Source organism: Sinocyclocheilus grahami, unplaced genomic scaffold (genome assembly GCF_001515645.1).
Source record: "Sinocyclocheilus grahami isolate Dianchi unplaced genomic scaffold, SAMN03320097.WGS_v1.1 scaffold32.1, whole genome shotgun sequence".
In the NCBI taxonomy this organism is placed as follows: Eukaryota; Metazoa; Chordata; class Actinopteri; order Cypriniformes; family Cyprinidae; genus Sinocyclocheilus; species Sinocyclocheilus grahami.
In genome coordinates this window covers 737,775-753,271 of record NW_015505211.1, presented here as the reverse complement: position 1 = coordinate 753,271, position 15,497 = coordinate 737,775, and the positions used below count along the sequence as shown (strand labels likewise).

The 15,497-nt window shown below is 38.3% G+C and overlaps 1 protein-coding gene across 1 annotated transcript in view; it reads left to right on the top strand.

Moving 5' to 3' along the window:
• LOC107576664 (mediator of RNA polymerase II transcription subunit 13-like) overlaps window positions 1–14,642 on the top strand; it is a 115,670-nt gene extending 101,028 nt beyond the window's left edge. The window contains exons 21-30 of the mRNA XM_016262810.1: window positions 1,312–1,531; window positions 7,078–7,269; window positions 8,031–8,254; window positions 8,565–8,707; window positions 8,966–9,124; window positions 11,407–11,592; window positions 11,738–11,892; window positions 12,378–12,542; window positions 13,260–13,360; window positions 13,459–14,642. Of these exons, the coding sequence (XP_016118296.1) occupies window positions 1,312–1,531; window positions 7,078–7,269; window positions 8,031–8,254; window positions 8,565–8,707; window positions 8,966–9,124; window positions 11,407–11,592; window positions 11,738–11,892; window positions 12,378–12,542; window positions 13,260–13,360; window positions 13,459–13,591 (1,678 nt within the window). The 3' untranslated portion in view covers window positions 13,592–14,642. The remainder of the gene's footprint in view (window positions 1–1,311; window positions 1,532–7,077; window positions 7,270–8,030; window positions 8,255–8,564; window positions 8,708–8,965; window positions 9,125–11,406; window positions 11,593–11,737; window positions 11,893–12,377; window positions 12,543–13,259; window positions 13,361–13,458) is intronic.
• Window positions 14,643–15,497: the final 855 nt, after the last annotated feature.

The window sequence follows — 15,497 nt, the reverse complement described above, 5'->3', positions numbered from 1 at the left end:
TTATTCGGTTCAGTCGCAATGATTCGTTTATTAACAGTGACTTGCTGCCACCTGCTGGCGGTTTTAATTTCACATTTAAAGTTTCTTTTCATTTGTAAAATTATTTCAAATATCAGTATTCAATGTTTTATGTTTAATATATCAAAACATTATTTATGCATTTGTAACTGCAGGTTAAATGCATTCATGTTCTGCATTAAACCGTGTGTAAACACATCTAAATGCCACTTCAGATGCAGCTTATGTCTGGATTGCAAAGATTAATTTTGTTGATACTGATTTCATTTGCTTGGTAACAGCCCAAATGTCTTATTCTTATTCACTGATTAAATGTAAGAATTTGACTCAAAAGATAATGCACACTTATAGAAAAATGGCTTTATAAAGGTAAAATGCACATAAAAGTTCAAATCTATTTAAACTTATCTGACCACCACACAGAATATGAAGAATATCAAAAACTTTAGGAGTGAGCTGTCCACGAAAGTCCTGAAGATACCAGCATGATAACACACTCAATCAGTTGAATGAATGACTCAATACTCACTCATTAAGTGACTTACCTCCACTTACTGGTAGTTTAGTTGAGAAGTTTGTTGAAAAGTATGCATTTTTCCCCTCAACATTTCTTATTTGTATACTCATAAAGGCATTTAAAACATTAAGCTCATAACATTATTTATTGCAGTTGTAATTATTGTTATTTGCAGTGTAAATTATTTAATCTGACTGGTAGCAGCCCTATAGTGTATATTGAATTTATTGATAAATTGTAATAATTTGACAAGTAAGATGATGCATACATCTAAAAAGGTTACAAATAGGCAGATTTGCAGATATGCAGATTTAAGTATGTAAAAGCTGATAGAACACGAGATGAAAATATTGCTTCAGAATAAATTGTTTACTCCACCAAAAATCTCAGTGATGCAGTTATTTTGTGGGGATATTTTGTATGGAATATTGTCTGCTGACATGAAAAGTTCACTGTATATCATAGTAATAAATACCATTTATTACAGCATTGGTATTTAGTTTTCTTTTTAATTTATACACATTAAATATTACATATATTTATGTAATAAAATGTGTTTTTCCGTTACAGGTTTAGGTCTTAAATTTCATATAAGGTGTTATTAAAAAGGTCTTAAAAAGTCTTAAATTGAACTTGTTCAAGTCTGCAGAAATCCTGCATATATAAATTTAAGTATTGTCAAAATGTGATGTAACTTGTAAAACTGTTAAAATACTCAGCCTCATCAGGTTTGGGTTAAAAGCACATTTAAGACCTTTTATTTCCCCTTTCATCAGCACTATGGGGAGAGAAAAGGTCGGAGTTCCTACAGACGGAGATTCCCATGCCATCACCTACCCACCTGCCATTATGATCTATATTGTGGACCCCTTCTCATATGAGGAGGCGGAGCCAGGGGCATCACAATCAAGCATGTGGACGCTGGGACTCCTTCGCTGCTACCTGGAGATGCTGCAGGCCCTTCCAGCTCACATCCGCAACTCTGTGTTTGTACAGGTAGATACAACAGCTGATACATGACATCATTTACAGTGGACACATCTTTAAAAGTCGGTTTAACATTTCAGGGTGATGTTCACTTCACATGCATATGAATGGAAGCCAATGCAGCAAAAAATCTAGTTCAGTGGTTCTTAAAGGGGTCATATGAGATCTTTCTCTTTGGAGTGTTACAAGCTGTTCGTGCATAGATAAGATCCCTAAAGTTGCAAAGACTAAAGTCTCAAACCCAAAGAGATATTCTTTATAAAAGTTAAGACTTGTCCATGCCCTCCTGAAACGCCTCGTTTAAACACGCCCCCACATGTCTACTTCACTGTGTGGGAAGATTTGCATAACACTGCCCAAATGTTCACACAAAGAAAGAAGGCGAAACTTTGATTCTCGCTGTAGTATTGTTGTGGCTGCCGCCGCCATGTCGTGGAGATGCTGTGTGTTTTGTTGTAAAAAAGCGAAAACTACTTTGTTTGGCCTTCCAAAAGAGGACGATATCCGCTCCGTCATGCCTAGAGCTGATCCGTGCTGGCTGCTGAGGAAATACATCAACTTCGCGCTGTGGATCGCTGGATCGGCTTTCACTGTGAATGAAGCGGAGTCCAGCCCAGGGTCGTCACATGTGGTTGCCTCAAGCCCGCCGGCCGGTCCTCACTCTAGCCCGCCGGCCGCCGCTCACTCAAGTCCGCTGTGTGTTTCGTTGTGAAAGCGAAACTACTTTGTTTGGTCTTCCAAAAGAGGACACAACTAGAAATCAGTGGTTAAGTTGTATTTACAACACTGTTCCATAACAGTTCAACCCAAATATTCAGATGTGTGCAGTAGGGCTGGGTGATATGACGATATTATCGTATATCGACGATGTCTCGTAAGTATCGCGATGACGATGTCAACAGTCAGGTAACAGACGATTATCGGGAAAAAATGATAAACCTAGTAAGTTGTAAAAAATATTTTACATAGCCCCATAGTCACCATACAGCTCTTTTTGCATGCAAGAATGAAATAATTTAGTAGGAGGGTTGGGCATCGAAAAGCTATTCTAATTTCAGAAATCAGATCAGATGCATAAGTTCAGGAATCAAATTGCTTGTTATAAAATTACATTTCGATTCTGCTTCTCGATTTCTGTATGCGCTTTTATTGTGATTTCAAAAGATTCAACTAAGAAGATGAAATAGAACTCACTTCTGCACTTGCGCGCTGTTTTCTGTGCTGCACACACACACAAAACGCACGCACAAAAGCCGCCTCTTATATACGCGAACACTGGACTGAGCTCTCTTTCTCACATTCTTACACATTCGAATGGACAAATACACACAGAATTATAGCAAAATATCCCATAAATACAATCGATTATGCCTTAAGTGAACGTAAAGAGCTGAGAAAGAAAACAAGGGTGTATTGGATCCGTGCATTGACAGCAGCAAATATTTTATTTTGCCTGTTGTTCGGCGCTGACTACTTGTAATGGCAACATGCATCTGTGTATGCGATTATTTTGGAGATGCGTTCCAATATAATTTTGTGCTGCACACACACACAAAACGCACGCACAAAAGCCGCCTCTTATATACGCGAACACTGGACTGAGCTCTCTTTCTCACATTCTTACACATTCGAATGGACAAATACACACAGAATTATAGCAAAATATCCCATAAATACAATCGATTATGCCTTAAGTGAACGTAAAGAGCTGAGAAAGAAAACAAGAGTGTATTGGATCCGTGCATTGACAGCAGCAAATATTTTATTTTGCCTGTTGTTCGGCGCTGACTACTTGTAATGGCAACATGCATCTGTGTAGCACTGCATGTGTTTCTGAATATTTATTTAAACAGACTGTATAATGATGAAAAACCACAAACATGACAGTTATAATTAAAATACGCACTATCAGCGCACATTTCAGTGCAATATTTTTACAGATTTTTTATACCGTAAATACAATATAATTCTGTTTAATTAAGCTGATATATAGCACTATAAATTCTTAATTAATTTGCAACAAAACTATAAAGTTTTGTTGCAAAAGATTCGGCAGCCCAACACTGAATATTATTTTGTGGCCGTTGTATTTTGATTAATAAAATAAAAATGCATTAAAATTAAAAACACAAAAATGAAATTTAAATTACCCTGCTTCTAAATAAATAAAGCAGTTATTTTTATTTTGTTAAAAACGGGCCAAAAGAGACCTCCGATCTAGTAGGCTACCAGAAAAAAAACAAAACAACGTTTTTGCTCAGAATTCGTTTTTAATCCCTGCATGATTTTAGACATGCATGATAAATATCAAATACGTTATAGCTTGACTACAAGTTTAAAAACAACGCTGCAATTGTTATAATTAAGGAAATTAAACTTACCATCATGAAATGTCTACACAGGCGATAATGCCAAAAAGAGAGAAACATCGGAAAATAGGCATATTTTATTCAACACATTATATGACATCAACATGCTTTTATCATTCTTACAATCACCGCCAGAATGTCCAACTTCACCATGATGAACTTAAAATTGGGTTCTATTATTTTTCCTCAACAATTCTCACAAAACGAAATTCATTTCAAAACACAAATTTGATAAGAACAGAGTGGAAATTATTAGCAACACCAAAATAACAGCAAAGCTAATGTTTTCTGTTAGTTTAAGCACAAACTAAGAAAAGTAAAACCAAACCTTGTGGCAATAATTAAGACCAAACTGAACACGTTGTGTGTTTATGGTGCATGTCAGCAATGTTGTTTTGGTGGGGCTTAGGTAGACTATATTATCGGATATTGCAATATTTTTAAAGGCGATTATCGATAAGATATTTTTGACATATCGCCCAGCCCTAGTGTGCAGTGCATTTTATGGAGGACTGTTTCCTGAACCTGCAGAGTAGCCTACAATGCGTCTCTGCACAAAGGCTGTTTCTATAAAGTGGAGCAGTTTCAACTTTGCAAGGACAGTCTGGCGCTTCTGACTCACAGCCTGTAAGTACATTTTTTATATTTAAAGAATTTGCCACTGACGATTTAAACGCGAGTTTTGAGCAGTGTAGAGTAGCACTTGTTGTTTGTCGTTTCTCCGATCACAAATGCAGACATGGTTTTATGTTTACGCGGCACTATACGCAACATGTAAAAAGACAGTATAAATCATAATAATCCGTAATTATGTCCCCACTGGATGCAACAAATGGCGTTTGTAACAGGCATTTTTGGTGTTGTCTCATTGGGCCAGGACACAGCATTAGGGATGGGCGATATGGGCTTTAAAATATATCACAAAATTTCTGGTATTTATTACGATAACGATATCAATGACGATAATTCAGGGAATCCTGTTTCTTTTAAGAAAAGTATTATCTTTCCTATTTTTACCAATAATAGGGTGAGCATTAACCTCCTGAGACCCAAACTGTGTGTCATAAATCAACATCTCAGGAAAATGTTATGGTGTTTCAAATCAAAATATAACTTTCTGTTACGAAACAGGAGGTTGATTTCATACATGTCCTCATATGAGGACACCGGGACTAAAAGCATGTTTATTACGCATTTTATCACACAACAAATGAATAGGGAAAGAAAATATATTTCAATATTCCTATGAAATATTATATATTATTATGAAAATCTTGTCAATTATTACTCTCAATATTACACTTCTTTTTTCATTACATGTTGCCCCAAAAACACATTAATATGCAAATTAGATTTAGTTTATAGATACATTATATATAATGAGAGAACCTGTTTGAGGCCATTTTACACACATTTTGCATGAAGAAAAATTGTGTATCAAACCATTCTGTTATTACATAGTTGAGAATTATATTTATACAAAGTTTGGGGGAAAAAATCCTGAAAACTAAAGGTGATTTTTAAAAAATTAATTGTTTTTGTCTATGCATGCCTCATTCATGTTTTTAAAGAAATTGAGTCCCGATGTCATCTACCAAGGACGTAGCATTTTTTTTAATGCTCTAAACAATGTAATGACATCAAAAAATATTTTTTTTTTCCTAAAATGTTTTGCCGGGTCTTAAGAGGTTAATGAGTTCACACGTAATGTAAAGACTGTTTAATTCATACTGGAAGCCGGAGGACGCTCTTGCACAGAAACTCCACATAGCCATAGCAGAAGAAATACTACTGACAATGCTCCAGGAAGGTATCCAGTTATCGCTGAATAAAACGCACAACGGAGGTAGAGACATTTTAACTGATGAAACTTGAGGAAAATAAACATACGACGGCACAAAATATATGGTTTATCTGTGTTCTTCAATCTTGGGTATTTTTTATAAGGAAAGTATATTTAGTGACATGACATGTGACATGTGGCCAAGTATGGTGACCCATACTCGGAATTAGTGCTCTGCGTTTACCCATCCAAAGTGCACACACACAGCAGTGAACACACACAAACCGTGAACACACACCCGGAGCAGTGGGCAGCCATTTATGCTGCAATGTTTTTAATGCAATATAATGCAATGTTAATCGACATGGCCTTTATCACTGTATATAATACTATCATTCTGTAATATGAAACCACGTCTGGTCACAAAAAGAAGTATTTCAAACACTCGACTATGTTAAGTTAATTTGGAGAAAAAGCATGTCAATAAATTATATCTTTGTTGGACAACAGTTTGGTAAACAGGCTCATACACATGCAAAACTGTATCGCACACGTGCTGCTGTAGTACATTTATTCAGACCGATTTTTTTGTGCACTGTACAGCCCTAAACAAACCAGTTACAGCTCGAGCTCCTCATTTAGCGATATAGGCGGCTACTCCTCAATTTCACGTCCGCTTTCCGTGATGTCGCTCTGCACTGTCGCGCACAGAAATATGTCAACAACTAGACTTTATCATTATTATCGCAGGAAGACTAATTCTTATTGTGGGGAGAATTTTTACCGGTATATCGCAAACGATAAGATGTCGCCCATCCCTGCACAGCATCACATTATGGTAAGGGGCATAACATTTTTCCGTCACACACTTGAGGTATTCAGGCAATCACAACGCACTGGCTAGCTGGCCAATCAGCGTACATCTCGCTTTTCAGAAAGATGAGCTTTGTAAAAATCGACACGTTTCAGAAAGGTGGGGCATAGAGGTGCAACGATAATGTACATTGTGGAAAATAATATATATTTTTTAACCTTAAACCGCATAAATACATTGCATTACACCACATACACAAAATAATGTTCGTTTTAGCAATGTCATATGACCCCTTTAACTAGGGGGCCCCAATATGACTTAAAATGATTTGAAGTAAGACAAAACAAGCATTAAAATCTGCTAAAATCTTCTTTGAAGATCCTAGATTTCCATTGTCTTCAACCTGGATATATGACGAACCCTAATTTTAAAAGTGTGATGAAAAGTGTGATCAGTGAGAACCACTGATCTAGTGTGACTTCATTTCCTCTGGTGTCAAATAGACAACTATAGGAAAGAACAGCAGATATGATGTAAAGGCAATAGTGAAACAAATCACTGTTTTACAACTGTGCACTTTGTGTTTTAGATTGTCCCCTGTCAGTACTTGCTCCAACCTGTGAGGAGTGAAGAGAGGTACCTCTACGCCCAGCACCTCAAGTCTCTGGCCTTCTCCGTGTTCACCCAGTGCAGAAGACCTCTCCCAACCTCCACCAATGTGAAATCACTGACGGGTTTCGGCCCCGGCCTCGCCATTGACACTTCCCTCAGGAACCCAGATGTGAGTGAGGGTTCAGCAGATTGATTGGTTGACAAATTCAAAAGTAGTTGCCTTTTTTGTTTAAAGAAATGGGTAGTTCAGACAGTCTCCAAAGTATCTTAAATATTAAAAATAATTATGTACATTAGCATTGCTGAAGCTCTGCCAATGCTCTCTGCCTTGTTGGAGTGCCATTCCCCAGTGTCAAAATGAACACCTTTATTTGAGGCTCCCAGAGCCCATGGTTCTGACCTCCTCCATAGAGCTCCCGCCCTGGTTGCCCATTCAGGCTCTTTAACGGCTCTTAGTGCTGTATGAGAACTCGGTGACGTGTGGGGACTGTTACACTGACCTCCCGGTCCTGGAACAAAACCAAAGGGGACTCACAACCATTATCTGCTTGGGCAGCTCCGTGAGACCTCCCTAATGGGATCCGGCTTGCATGTTTTGGCAGAGGAATCCAAAAGCTCAACTTGCTCTCCTTTCTTCACAGAGCTATTTGTAGAATCCAATTTTCTTGCTATGCTCACTAGCACTGTTTCTTCCACCCCACTTCCTTCTACACAAATGAGATGACTACTCTGTGGGGTTTATTGATTCCATAAGAGAGGAAAAGGTTATGTTGACATGCCCAGGTATGGCCACCATTAGGCTGAGGTCGATGGTTCGACCTTAGCCCTTCACTTTTGTCCTCTTGTCCTGATATTTGCTGTTTTTAGGGAAAAAGAGACAACTTAAGTTCTGTCACTATTTTCCATTGACATATGACTTTCTTGCCACAGAGACCGGAGTGTCTGCGATTGTACACGCCACCCTTCATCCTGGCCCCAACAAAAGACAAGCAAACGGAGCTGGGTGAGACTTTCGGAGAGGCGTCTCAGAAGTATAACGTCCTGTTTGTGGGCTACTGCCTGTCACATGATCAAAGATGGCTTTTGGCTACCTGTACGGACCTGTACGGAGAGCTGCTGGAAACCTGCATCATCAGCATAGACGTACCCAACAGGTGAACTAGAAAAAAGCCCTCACTCAGTAGCATTGTGTGACATGCTTAACGTGCATAAATTATGCAGAATTAATTATTCACTCAACACTTCAGAAAATTTTAATATTTGGAACCATTATCACCACCATAGACGTGACAAGTGAAAGACCTTACACCTTTGTAACACTTTTACTTTCATCTCCATGATGTACCATTTAAGTGTAACAAATTTACACATTTAACTAGTTTATAATTTAATTAAGGACGTTTAAAAATATTTTAAGCTTTTGTGACTAGAGGTTTTAAATATTTTCTGTTTTTGTCATCTCAGAGCAAGAAGGAAAAAGGGATCTGCCCGGAAGCTGGGCCTACATAAACTCTGGGATTGGTGTCTGGGTTTGGTTCAGATGACATCATTGCCATGGAGAGTGGTGATTGGCCGGCTTGGACGAATAGGGCATGGAGAGTTGCGAGGTAATGCCCATCTAAATGTTTTTTTAGGCCTTTAACCTTGACAATATTCACAATAGAGCTTTGACACAAGTTGATTATTGCTTTTATAAAATGATTGCTACATGTTATTTATTATTAATAAAGTAAAATTAAGGAAATTCATTAAGTGACATACTTCTAGCCAACTGACCGATCAGTGTCCTGGAATGCACATCCTGCAGACACACTGAAATTTTTGCACATGGGAATGCATTTTTATTTATTTTTTTCCTCTCTCAGACTGGAGTATTTTACTGAGCAGACGGAATCTGCAGTCAGTGTCTCGGAGGCTGAAGGAGAACTGTAGGCTGTGCGGAATCTCAGCAGCTGACACTCCCAGCATCCTTAGCGCCTGCCTGGTTGCCATAGAACCCCAGGGCTCATTTGTCATCATGCCAGGTAGAATCTCGCTTCCTTTTACTCTCTGTATGGTGTGCATGTTGTCGGCCTTATTTTTATGGCTAGGTTGATGCATTAGCTGTAATTAGTGTGCATAGTTAGTTCGTTTCTCCTCTATTTGTGGCACAAAAGGGAATTGTAAAAATAAAACTCTTTTTCAAACAGGTTTTCTAAAAACTCCCCACTTCTGCCATTGTTCAAACTCATTATTAAAATGTGTATTAAACCGGACTGGAATAGGATAATTAAACATCAAAAAAACACACTTTACCTTTAAAATATAACCCCACACTGCTGTAGTTGCGTATCTCTTGCTTTGGATGTGAATGATAGCCTCAGTGTGTCATAACGCATGTGTCTGCTGTCCCTATCTGATATACACTCCTGTGTGTCTCGATCTCATAAAACACTTTTCTGCACTCCTATTGATTCCTGTGCTGGTGTGATGATACTGAAAATCGATGGCTTTATTTGACAAAAGCTTTTCATTCTGTCATAGTATCAAGATGTATGGCATCTGATGGATTTTGCCCATCACTCAGAGCTTAGAGAGCGACAGGTTCCCCCCCCCCCAACCCCCCATATTGGGCTTAGTGTTAATTTTATCAGCTATTTTCATTTTAGTCTTAGTCTTAGTCCCGGGCTAAAATGTCCTTGTTAGTTTTTATCATATTTAGTCAACCTTATCCTATTTAGTTTGTCAAGTTTTAGTCGACTAAATATCTCAACATTTTAGTCTACTTTTAGTCCAAGAAAATCTAAAGTATTTTAGTCTAGTTTTAGTCAATGAAAACTTGACATTTTAGCAATAAGATTATTATTAATTACCCGTACAGCAGTATTAATTTTGGCAGCCATTTTTAATTGTCTTAAGGCCTGTTCACACCAAGCACGATAACTATAACGATAACGATATAGTTCTAAAAATCGTTCTCAATATTAAAGAATAGCATAGTTCACACCACAACTATAACGATAACGATATAGTTCTAAAAATCGTTCTCAATATTAAAGAATAGCATAGTTCACACCACAACTATAACGATAACGATATAGTTCTAAAAATCGTTCTCAATATTAAAGAATAGCATAGTTCACACCACAACTATAACGATAACGATATAGTTCTAAAAATCGTTCTCAATATTAAAGAATAGCATAGTTCACACCACAACTATAACGATAACGATACAGAGGAATGATATCGTAGTGATCACTTTCGAAACGATTTTTTCCCAGCTGATGAACGATAAAACACTGACAGCCAATCAGAATCCATCCTGCTGTAACGAGCTCAAGAATTCAGTAGAATGTGGACACATACAGTATCTCACAGAAGTGAGTACACCCCTCACATTTTTATAAATATTTTATTATATCTTTTCATGTGACAACACTGAAGAACTGACACTTTGCTACAATGTAAAGTAGTAAGTGGAATAAGCTTGTATAACAGTGTAAATTTGCTGTCCCCTCAAAATAACTCCACACACAGCCATTAATGTCTAAGCCGCTGGCCACAAAAGTGAGTACACCCCTAATTGAAAATGTCCCGTATGGTCTGAGCGCTGACAGGCTGACCCCCCACCCCTTCAACCTCTGCAGCAATGCTGGCAGCACTCATACGTCTATTTCCCAAACACAACCTCGCACGTGCACTCAACATTTTTGGTCGACCATGCCGGCGCTTCCGCAATGAGGAGCGAGTGCGTGCGCGTGGTTGCCAGATTGCTTAAAATAAGCAAAACACACCGGGCAGAAAATGTATGAATTTAACAGCGAAGCTCTGATTCAGGGATTAGAACTCTTTATATCTGGCAACCGCACTCATGAAAGCTCGCGTAGTAGAGCAGACTGCAATAACATTTTGTGTCCTTTTTTTGACGAAAATAAACAGAGGGTTTTGTTAAAGTTTTTATCTTTTTGAATACATTTTAGTCTCGTCTTCGTCAACGAAATCGCATGTTGATATAGTCTTAGTTATCGTTTATTGACCTTATTGTCGTCTCGTCTTAGTCATGGGAAAAAAGCTCGTCAACGAGCATTTTTCGTCATAGTCTTCGTTAAAGAAATTAGCACTACTATGCAAGGAAAAAAACATCATTCATATTGCATTGAACTTATCAGAAGCGAATTTCAATTTCAGTCAAACCTGATTCACTAATGAAAATAACAGCTAATAATAGCTTGTACTTCCATCCATGAGTCCTTGTTTCTCTTGATGTAATTTTCAATCTTTCAGTCAGTCATTTTAATCTTTTCTGTCTCTTTCCTTTGTCCAGACTCTGTGTCAACAGGTTCAGTGTTTGGTCGCAGTACAACTCTGAACATGCAGACGTCCCAGCTGAGCACCCCGCAGGACACGTCTTGCACACACATCCTGGTGTTCCCCACCTCTGCTTTTGTGCAAGTCAACAGCTCCAACTACCCACACGAGAACATTGACATTGCCTTTAACCCTGGCAATGGTGAGAAGCAACACTTCTTTTTTTTTTCCTCCCAAGTCTATTTTACTTGGTAGCCCGTGTTCTTGCCCTACTTGGAGATTTTGCTACATTAATCAGTTGCTTGTCAATAAAAATAAATTATACTGAATCCTTGCTTCATCTCCAGATGGATCAGATCCAATGGGAGGCATCTTTGACCTTCTGGAGCAGGAGAATGACCTGGTTGATCCTGACATCATAAATATCCTCCCTGCCTCACCCACCACGTCACCCGTCCACTCACCTGGATCCCAGTACCCCCACGGAGGAGATGGGAGCAAGGTAGCTGAGATTCACCACTAATAAGGAACAAATGATCAGCATGTTTTCTCAAAAGACCTTGTAAAGGGAAATGGCATGAACTTTGACTAGCAGACTCGTCAGTTAAAATTAGTTGTAAGAATAAAAGACAAAACTGTTTAAGGTTTTAAAGGGATATTTAATCTAAAAATTGACCCATGGCTTTTTGCTTAAAGGCGAAGACCTTGCAGACTATGCATGACTGCATTAAACATTTTATTGGACTGTCCCAGTTTTAATGCAAGTAGAAAACTTTTTATGATGTGCGCTCACTCAGGGACTTGTTTAGTAAGATTTTACCAGAAAAGATTTGATTTTTTCAACATATGTCAATTTTAAAAAATCTTGTTTAATTTGAACTGCTGTATTTTTGTACTTGCTTGGTTTTTATTTTGTGTTGATGTGTAACTCAAAAAATCTTTTTTGCATTTTTGGAGTTCATCTTCATATATTTTCTTTTTTTTCAGGGTCAAAGTACAGACCGCATGGAGCCTCATGAAGAAGCTCCCAATATCCTCCAGCAGCCATTAGCTCTGGGCTATTTCGTGTCCACGGCTAAAGCAGGTCCACTGCCTGACTGGTTTTGGTCCGCGTGTCCTCAGGCACAGAACCAGTGTCCCCTTTTCTTAAAGGTAATTGCTCCTTGCTCACAATGCATAATATTTTTACTTGGGATTTGTACATTGTTGCTTCACATTTCCTTAGAAAAACTTGATTCATCCCCAAGGAATACTGTAAATGTGCAAAATAGGCAATTTTAACTGGTATTAGACTATGTGCAGAGCCAACGAAATGTTGTCCAGAATGTAATTTTCTTCAGAAAGCAGCGCATCACCTTGTGATACTGCACCCATTATACCTGTCGTGCTTTGTTCAGGTCACATGACCTTTTGTTTCCTCCTCGTGCAGCGTTTATAGAGAATCCTGCAATGGGGGATTTTTAATAATTCAGTACTCCGGGATTGGGCCAGACTGCTGTTGGTGTGTGTAAGAAAGAGCAGGAGAGAAAACCGACTGAAATATATGGAGGGAATTGAGCTCGCTAAATGTGTTGACATGAAGGCAAAGCATTTGATTTGATAAGCAGCTGTTTGTTTATTGCTGACTTGTTGACTTGTACACAATTAAAAAGTCTGCAGCAAACCGTTCCCTAATAAAGGAAACTGTAAATGGGTATAAATGTTTCTGGCATCTCATGTTTACCCGTTCATGGGCTTGTCAATTTAATTCATGAAAGGGCCCTGACAATGAGAGGAAATGCTCGGCTTTGTAGCTTGTTTTGGGTGGGCGTAGATTAATGGATTCTGTCGACTAAAAATTTCTTCTTGCCTCTCTTTCCCAACTCCCAGGCCTCTCTACACCTCCATGTGTCTTCAGTGCAATCAGATGAACTTTTACACAGCAAACACTCTCACCCTCTGGACTCCAATCAGACCTCTGATGTTCTCAGGTAATTTCCTCTAAGTGTCTGAGAAGCCATCTTCTAGTGTTATAATTCAATTGAATGATAGTGAATACTGAATATTCCAAAATGTTTTCCCTTCAAAGATTTGTGTTGGAGCAGTACAACGCCCTTTCCTGGCTGACCTGTGACCCTGCGACACAGGACCGCCGCTCTTGCCTGCCCATCCATTTTGTGGTGCTCAATCAAATGTACAACTTCATTATGACCATGTTGTAACACTCACAGAGCATAACTGAGAGCAGGACGACCTTATCAGGGAACGAAAAGGAGAGGAGAATGAAGAAAAGGTGGATCTGAAAACAACCCAACAGATAACTACAGTGCTGGACTTTATATGTATGTGAGTCACAACGGAGATGATCTGGATAGGCCGTCACTACACCTGAGACCTAGCACTGTGGAGGAGAATCAGGTGTCTGGTGTTTATAACACTCACTAAAAGAGAAAGAGAGGAGAAATTGGAGGCCTTGGATGAGTTTTTGGCAGTGTGGAGGCCAAAGGAAGACGGAAGTGCTAACTGGTGGTGTTCTACATCCTTGGATCCATGGCTACAGTGGTGGTAGTGCACGGTTTCTTGGTTAGCATGGATTTGGCCAGTTCTATAATCAGTGTGTATGGAGAAGTAATCTGCATAGAATCTGATGGAAAAGGACTTTGCTCTATGAAATAAGAGAATGAATTCTTGGTTTTAAGACCTCTAATTCCTCGGTTCGTTTGGATGGGATTATATCCAAATGAAATGCCTGCATCTGTCTTATTTATTGTAAGTTTTTAAATGTATAATTTGTCGGATTTCTTAACCTCTTTTATATATAAAAGTTCTAGAAGGTTTGTATCGCCTTCCTGCTTTAAAGCAATTGGTCAAAAATATATGTAATCATCTTAATTACAAAAACAAGCCAACAAAAAACCCACTAAAAAGATGAATAAAATAAAATTGCAGTAGGTTGCTTTTAGAGTATTATTTTTTGTAAGGGGGAGAGATTATTTGTATTGTCACGATGTACAGAGGAGACCGGATAGGGGGTTTCTGTCCACGCCTTTGCGTGTGGACACAATTACAGCTAAGCTTTAGCTGCACGGGACTTGTACAGCAATGAAGTTCACTGTGTTTAAAAATAAAGAGGTACATTGTCGTATATTGTATTTTATACCACACATTTAGACACAAAAACGAAAAACTGCAATATATAAATAATTATATATGAATGCCGCACCAGCCTTGGGTGGCACTGCTTCTGTTTTAGGAATAAAAAGAGTCAACTTCTTGTTTTTCCTGTGCTTGTGTTTTTTGGGGGGAGGGACTATGATGTGAAATCTGATCGTAGTGACGGAGACTTGCAGCTCTGATGAAGATAACAAAGACCTATAATATACTTCTAGCCCCCCTTTAGAAGTTCATCCATTTCACTTCAGCTCACTCTCCTGTTTGCACCATTGCTGAGTGATAATGGACACTTTTTGAGTGTGACAAAGAAATGTGTGGTGTAAATGGACTTTACAACAGGATCTGGGTGCCTGTTGGAAATGCAGTGTTTGTGCACAGAGAAAGATATATTTCCTGTATCTTACTCTGTTCAGAATAAACTGTATGCTGATATTCAAAGACCCTGGGATTTCTCTTACCTCCCGCACCAGTTCTACATGCTTTCCAAATGCAAATGTGTGATGTACAGCATGTAAAGAGCTATAGGGTCAAGCACTTCAAGGTCAGAGTTTACCCTTATGAAAATCAACTACAGACAGAACTATAGTATTTCAAGGGAAGCATTCATATTTTAAGAAAATACTGATCATTACTGGCCTAGTAATAATTTAACAAGGCTATTTGCAAGCTGCCACTTTAAAATGTGTTTGCAGTTACTGCTTTCATGACAAATATCATATTTTGCTTTATGAAAATATAATTAACCATTCTTGTGTATGTTGCATCTGTTTACTGTAGTCTTACTTTGAATGCTACATTTAAAATATAGTTGTATGATAACTAGTAAATATAAACACAAATACCACATGTAGGCCGCATTTACTGTGCTAAAACAGTAAAAGCAAATATAAAAGGTAAAACACGTTCTATAATTAATTATGATTATCTGGAATACAACAGAAAAATAGTTGATTA